General features: G+C 58.9%; 1 protein-coding gene across 1 annotated transcript; it reads right to left on the minus strand.

Annotated features, from left to right (window-relative positions):
- Nucleotides 1-300: 300 nt before the first annotated feature.
- Nucleotides 301-7,367, minus strand: CNN1 (calponin 1). Its single transcript, XM_008158012.3, has 7 exons — nucleotides 7,236-7,367; nucleotides 5,138-5,259; nucleotides 1,855-1,921; nucleotides 1,623-1,760; nucleotides 1,350-1,460; nucleotides 763-909; nucleotides 301-682 (listed from the first exon to the last, which is right to left on the minus strand). Exons 1-7 carry the CDS (start codon nucleotides 7,296-7,298, stop codon nucleotides 437-439), a joined length of 894 nt encoding a protein of 297 aa, XP_008156234.1. The 5' UTR covers nucleotides 7,299-7,367; the 3' UTR covers nucleotides 301-436.
- Nucleotides 7,368-7,589: the final 222 nt, after the last annotated feature.

Below are 7,589 nucleotides of genomic sequence, written 5' to 3' on the forward strand. Positions count from 1 at the left end.
ACATACGCCAGTCGCTGCAAACCAAACTGCGTGTGTCCGCTGGGTCTCTGGGCATGCAGTTGGCTCCCATTGTGGGAATGGGGTGGAGGCAGGCTGAGCCTGGGCTCTGGGGGCTTTGCTTGGGGGGCTTCTTGTCCTGGGGGGAACCCATCTGTGAGGGAGCGGGGGACAGCTGGGGTAGCTTTGCTCAGTGCGTCCTTTGGATGCTGTTGGGAACACCTGGCTCGATGTTGGACCCTGCAGTGCTCCAGGGAGGAGAGCCCCCTCCCCCCCCCCCACAGACCCCCCGAGTCTGCTCCTCCCCCCAATGCTAACCCTGTAGGCAGGTGCCAGGGGCTGGAGGGCGCCATGCAGGGGGCAGGGGTTAGCGGGGCCGGGCTAGGCCCTGCCGAGCAGCAGCCAGCCTCCCTGGGGGGAAGGCGGGAGGCCCAGGGCCCTAGGCAGAATTGTAGTAGTTGTGTGGGTGGTGGTTGTGGGCAGCCTCGCCCAGCTCCGGGTACTCGGGCGTCAGGCAGTACTTGGGGTCATAAACCTGGCGCGGCAGCCCATACACCGTCATGCCCCGCTGTGAGGCCCCCTTATTGCTGCCCATCTGCAGGCTGACGTTGAGAGTATCGCAGTGCTCCATGCCCAGCCCCGGCTCGAAGATCTGCCGCTTGGTCCCGGGAGCCGTCATGCCGGCCTGCGGAGGCAGCGCAGTCAGGCCGTGGGCATGGCGAAGGGCAAGAGCCCCACCAGCCCACCCCATGGCCCCCCACACACCTGGCTGGCTCCCTTGTTGGTGCCCATCTGCAGGCTGATGGTGGCCTGGTCCAGGGGTTGGTCCGTGCCCAGCTTGGGGTCGTAGAGGTGGCGCCGGGTACCATAGGCCGTCATGCCCTGCTGGCTGGCAAACTTGTTGGTGCCCATCTGAGGATCCAGAGGAGAGTCATTTCAAGGTTACGGAGCCTCACCATGGATCACAGATGTACCGATGCCCGTGGACACTCACATGGCCCTCTAACAAGGCAGTTTCCACTCTTAGGCTACAGACTGGAAGCCGAGGCCCAGAGAAAGGGTCACAGCTCAGTGAGTGGCTCAGAGCACCCAGGCCTGACTTCCAGGTTCAAGTCCCAGCTTGGCCACTCGTCACCCGGGAGAGCCTGACAGCTGAGCCAGCGTCTCCAGCCTGTTCCCATATAAACGGTCTGACGCTAACAGCCTACCTTCTAGAGCTGCTGCAGGAGTGGGTTAGGTACAGAGAGCATCAAGGCCAAATACGCTGTCCCCAAAGCCCACAGGGACCAGGATGCCTTCCCCCCCTCAACCTCCAGCCCAGGCAGTGAGACTCAGGTGGGGAAGGGCAGTACCTGCAGCCCAATGATGTTCCGCCCTTCTCGAAGCTTCTCAGGCTCAAATTTCCGCTCCTGCTTCTCTGCATACTTCACACCCACATTCACCTTATTCCCTTTCGTCTTGGCCTGCGGGGAAGCGCCAGGGGGCGGGGACTGAGGAGGGAGCCTCGGGCTGCACTGTCCCCTCCCACCCACGCTGGGCTCAGGGACGTGAGTGGCCCCACCTGAATTCCAGCCCAGACCGCACACAGTCCCTCCGCCCCAGGCCCACCTTGGAGCCACACTCACCATGCTGGCCAGGGCCAGGAGGGTGGACTGCACCTGGGTGTAGTTGGTGTTCTCGAACAGGTCATTGGCCTCAAAGATGTCGTGGGGCCTCACCCCGTACTTGGTGATGGCTTTGATGAAGTTGCCTATGTTCTCCAGCTGGAGGGGCAGGGGGCAGTCAAGGCAGGGGCGAGGCAGGGGGCGGTGCTGAGGGGCTGTGGCGAGGGGTTGAAAGAGTTAAGTCTGGGCTCACCTGGTGCCAATTTTGTGTCGATTCATTGACCTTCTTCACGGAGCCTGGCTGGAGCTTATTGATGAACCTACAAGGAGTAGGGGAGAGGAGTGACAGAGGTGACCCCTGCTGACCCACCCTTGCCCAAACCAACAGGACAAGGGGTCAGGATGACAGTCCGTAGGCGACATCCATATTGCTGTTTCCCACTGCAGTCGCTCTCACCGGGATCCCTCACCAAAATCCACCCCCAAAACACAGGCAGGACCAAGATGGGAAACCAGCCCGGCTGGTGTGGCTCAGTGGTTGAGCATTGATTTGGTTCCTGGTCAGGGCACAAGGCTGTGGGCTCAAGCCCCAGTGTGGGGCATGCAGGAGGCAGCCGATAATGAATCCCATCATTGTTGTTTCTGTCTCTCTCTCCCCCTTCCTTTCTGAAATCAATAACAATATTGGGGGGAGGGGAGAAGATGGGAAACCAAGTGCAGGAGGCTAGACTCTGTCCCTGTCAGTGTCCTTGTCGAAGGTGTGTGGGAGTCCCCCGGTGTGCCCCACCTCCTGGAGCCCCAACGCAGTCTCCTTCACTCCTACACCAAGGAGAGCCGGCAGCTCAGGCCTCCACCTTCTCTGCCACACTCACCCCCTTGACCTCATCCAGTCTCTTGACTTCAAATGCCACTGATATGCCAGCCACTCCCCAGTATCTCCCTGGAGCCCCGGCCTCTCCCTCTCCGGCCCAGCTCCATACACAGACGTGTCAAATCAAACGCACCCACCCCGGACCCGACACCCGCCTCTCCCCACTTTCTCCTCCTCCCCAGCTCAGGAAACCCACCCTCCCAGGGGCACAGGCAACACCCTCAGACTTGTCCTTGACTCTCTGCCTTCTGTCACCCCACACCCAGCCCCTCAGCAAGGCCCTGGCTCTGCCTTCTGAAGACCACAGCTTCCCACCGCCCTATTCGGAGTCCCCGCGGTGTCTCCTCTCCTGGGCGTTTGCAGCGGCTCCCTGTGGGCTCCCAGCTTCCACCTCATCCCCTACAGACCCTTCATCTTGCAGCTAGAATGGCCTTTAAAAAAACAATTCCAGTTACTCCCCACTTCAAGATGCTCCCATTGCCCTAACCGGTTTAGCTCAGTGAATAGAGCATCAGCCTGCGGACTCAAGGGTCCCGGGTTCAATTCCAGTCAAGGGCATATATCTTGGTTGCTGGCACATCCCCAGTGGGGAGTGTGCAGGAGGCAGCTGATCAATGTTTCTCTCTCATCGATGTTTCTAACTATTCCTCTCCCTTCCTCTCTGTAAAAAATCAATAAAATAAAAATAAAAATACGCTCCCATGGTTTCCTAACTCCTTAGCATAACTACCAGGCCCCATGTCATCTGGCCCCCAACCGACCCCTCCACTTCCCCAATCCTCCTGTGCCAGCCACTCCCCTCAGGGCCTTTGCACTGGCTGCCCCCTTGCCTGGCCCACTCTTCCCTCAGACACCCGCCTGGTCTCCTTCACTTCGCCCAAGGTTCTGCGCAAGATTACCTCTCAGAAAGACCTCCCAGACCATTCTGTACAAAGCAGCTGCCTTCACCCGACCCGGCCTCCCATCCTCCCCCACGACTCTCTTCTCACATCACTTCCCACCATAAGCAAGTATGTGATTGTCTCATCGATTGTGGAATCCAGCTCCCCCACTGGGACGAAAGCTCCCTGTGAGCTCCGAGGGAGGCTGCTTTGTTCACTGCCCCCAGGGCCTACACCTGACAGTAGCGGAAGCTCCATCAGTGCTGGTGAGCTGGGGACCGTGGGTGAGTGGCTCTGCACTCTTTGTTTGTTTGTTAGTCCTCACCTGATGATATTTTTTTCCATTGATTTTTAGAGAGAGTGGAAGGGAGGGAGGAGGGAGAGAGAGAGAGAAACATCAATGTGAGAGAGACACATCGATGGTTTGCCTCCTGCATGCGCCCCCAACCGGGGCCGGGGAATCAAACCTGCAACCCAGTTACATGCCTTTGACCTGGAATTGAACCCACAACCCTTCGGTCCAAGGGCTGATGCTCTAACCACATAGCCACACCGGCCAGGGGGGCTCTGCACTCTCTAAGGCCCAGCAGCCCTGACTGAGCTGGGATGCCAGGCTGTCTCCCTCCTTCTTGTCCCCAGTGGATATTGTAGAGCAAGAGGCTCCTGTCTGCCCCCCTTCTCAGCACCTAGGGCTGGGTAAGGAACATTCCCAAGGGCACACTCTGGTCATCACGGTCACCCTGTCCTGGTCAGACTCAGAGATACAGACAGGACCCCTGCTGGGCTCAGGACCCCGCCCAGCATTGGAGTTGTTGAAGCTGGAATCAGGGCTTGGGAGCTGTGAAGGCTTGCATCTTTTTTTTTTTTTTTTAAAGGCTTGCATCTTGCCCTAGATGGTTTGGCTCAATGGATAGAGCGTCAGCCTGCGGACTGAGGGGTCCCGGGTTCAATTCTGGCCAAGGGCACATGTCCGGGTTGCGGGCTCGATCCCCAGTGGGGGGCGTGCAGGAGGCAGCTGACCGATGATTCTCTCTCATCATTAATGTTTCTATCTCTCTCTCTCCCTCTCCCTTCCTCTCTAAAATCAATAAAATATATATTTTTAAAAAACACATTTAAAGGCTTGCATCTTTCTCAGTGATTTGAGTTCTGAGAAGGGTAGAAAATCAGAGCCTACTTAAACTACTGTGGCACATCCTTATGTCACCACGCCAGCGATGGACAACCACTGTTGTCTTAGCTGTGACCTCTCTTTCTTGGGACACTGGAGGCCATAAATGGGCCTGTGTGCGTGGTGGTTAAGATGCTAGAATCTGCCTGGCTGGTTTGGCTCAGTGGATAGAGTGTCGGCCTGTGGACTGGGGTCCCGGGTTCGATTCCAGTCAAGGGCACGTGCCAGGATTGGGCTCATTTCCCCCAGTAAGGAGCGTGCAGAAGGCAGCCAACCAATAATTCTCTCTTATCATTGCTGTTTCTAACTCTCTCCCTCACTCTCCCTTCATCTCTGAAATCAATAATAGTAATAAATAAAAAAAGCTAGAATCTGGAGTCATTTCTGTTGGAAATGCAGGGGACTTTGGGTGAGGTTTTACTTGACTCAGTCTCAGTTTTCTTTCCTGTTCAATGGGCACAATGATTAGTTGCCATCTCAGAGGACTGTTTCAAGGTCTAAGATATAAAGCGCTCAACCCAGCTCATGGTCGGTGAAGGGGTTGAGGAGGAGAGATGAATACCGGTTGGGGGTGAGCCCTAGGCAGAGTCTGCGCCAACAGCGCCCCACTCACTCGCAGAGAATGATGCCATCTTTGAGGCCGTCCATGAAGTTGGTGCCTATGCGGCGTCCTGTCACCCCCTCAATCCACTCGCGCAGCTCCTGTTCCCGCTGGAGGTCGTACTTCTGGGCCAGCTGGGGGTGGGGGGCACAAAGATGATGGTGAGGACCTGGGGGGCAGGCTTTGCTCCCTAAGCCTGATCTCCTTCCCCATCCCTTCCCAACTAAGGCAATTCTGCCAGTGTCCACGGGTGGGGGTGAGGGTGCCTTAAGGGGCGGAGGGCCAGGGCTGAGGTGGCACCTGCCCAGGGGGCCATTCCGGGCATTCTGAGGTTTGGCACCAAGAATTCAAACAAGGGTGGGTGGAGAGGGGGATACTCTGAGTTGGGGGGTGGTGCCTGGCCTCCTGGTTTCCCCTCCAGGCCAAACTTGGGGCTTTGCTTTCCCTGGCCCTGCCTCCTCTCCTTCACCCCCTCCCTCTTAGTCCCCCCCCCCCCCTCCTTTCCTGGAAGACTGGGAGCCTCTGGCGAAGGGGGAGGAGCCCTGAGGAGGTGCCCTGGATGCTGCCTTGCAGGGGAGACTGCTCTGTCTTGCATCTCTGTCTGTCTCCAGGTCGTCATCTGGGGCTCCAGCTCTGGCAGAGGGTCGGGCCTCTTACTTCTGGCTCCGAGCGCTGTGTCTGTTTCTCTGTCTCTCTCCCACTCCCGGGGTCCTCTGTCTCTCTCCCCCAGCTCTGTCTGTCTTTACTTGGCCCTGTCTGCCTGTCCCCATCTCTCCTCGTCTGGCTGGGGGTGGGGCCCATCATCCATCTGTGGATCACTCTCCATTCCGGACTTCAGGTTCCCTGCCTCTGGTGGGGGTGGGGCTCGTCTGTCTCCCCCCTCTACCCCACCATCCTCGTCTCAGTCTTATCTCACCCCTGGCTCGCCCTCCCCCATCTGTCTCTCTCCTGTCTCAGGCTCCCAGAATCTCCGTTTCCCTAGAACCCTCGGCCTCCAGCCCAGACAGGCTCCCAGCCCCTGGGGGACCTGACTGTCCCTTCTCCTGGGGGAGGGGACGGGGGAAGGGAGTGGACCCCTCACCTGGCCCCGGCCCTGCCACCCCCCTCCCCACCAGCCTGGCTTTATAAAGCAAACCGGCCCTTATATAGCACGGCCCTGGGGCTGGGCTCCCCGAGGCCTCCTTATATGGCGTGGCGGCTCCTCTGGGCTCTGGGGCCGGCGCTGGAAGGGGGGGCAGAGGCGGGGAGCACTGGGATGTGTCTCCTGCATGAGCACCCGCCCCCCACCTGCTCCCTTCTCCAGCCACGAGGATCCCTGACCAAGACTAGGTTCCAGTACTAGCTCCCCACTTCCTCGCTCCCTGGCAAAAGCCATCCTGCACCTCAGTGTTCCCCTCTGTGGAATGGGGCTGGGACTCCTCCCTGGGCAGGCCTCATGGGGGCATTCCAGTGGGTTGGAGACTTCAAGTTCGCTCCCTTGGAGAAGCTGACCCCATCCTGGGGCAGAAGGGGGGTGAGGCCAAGGGCATATCTCCGCACCTCCCTTTTATAGGACCCGGCTACTTGCCTCTCCACTTGGAACCTCAGTTTACCCATCCATAGCATGGAGGTCATGTCCCAATGCCTTCCTAATTCCGAAATGAGGAGACCCCTGCCCTGTTTCTAATGCCCACTCTGCCCTCCTCAGCTGCCTCCTCTCCCTTCACTTTCTAGGCTTCACCTCCCAGGAACCCCAGCTCTCAAGTGCTCCCCAACTTCTTTGTCAGCCTGGGGGAGTGGGGAAGATCAACAAGCCTCCCCCAGCCCACCAGGAAAACAAAGGGCTCACAGGGGATTCTGATGAAGTGGGGTCTTCACAGTGGAATGGCCGCTCTGTTTACCTGCGGTTCTCTGCGTGCCCCCCACTCCTCCCCTCCCCCTAGCAGCAGCTGCGGGCTCTGGGATGCTCAAGACGGGGAGGAAGGCAACCTCTATGGTATACTTGTCCCTCTTCCCTCTCAGGTTCCAAGTCACATGGGACAGGCAGGAGGGCGTCCAGGGAACCCCAAGAGCGGGGCCTCTGGCCCGGCAGGGTGTGTCGGCCAGACCAGGGGCGGCCCTTTAGCCCTACCTTGTTCTTGACCTCGGCTGACAGACCGTAGGCGGGGCCTCGGTTGAAATGGGCAGAGGACATGCTGGCCGGTGGTGGCAGTGGTGGCAGTGGTGACGGTGGCTCTGAGGACGCTGCAGCAGCTGAGGCTCTGTCTGCACCCTCTTCCCTCCTCACATGTTTTTGAAGCTACGGAGGCGGCCCGGGCCTCTTCCAAGGCCGTCCCATTGGCCACAGGGGCCTGCCAAGGGGCGGGGCGCCCCCCCACCTTGGCCACCCCCCCTTTCGTGATGTCAGGGCCTTGGTATTGGGAGCTGATTGTGTCATTGTTTCCACCTAAGGGGGCGGCCTGGGTTATTCTTTTGTGGGGGGCTT

This window comes from Eptesicus fuscus, chromosome 6 (genome assembly GCF_027574615.1).
Source record: "Eptesicus fuscus isolate TK198812 chromosome 6, DD_ASM_mEF_20220401, whole genome shotgun sequence".
Classification (NCBI taxonomy): Eukaryota; Metazoa; Chordata; class Mammalia; order Chiroptera; family Vespertilionidae; genus Eptesicus; species Eptesicus fuscus.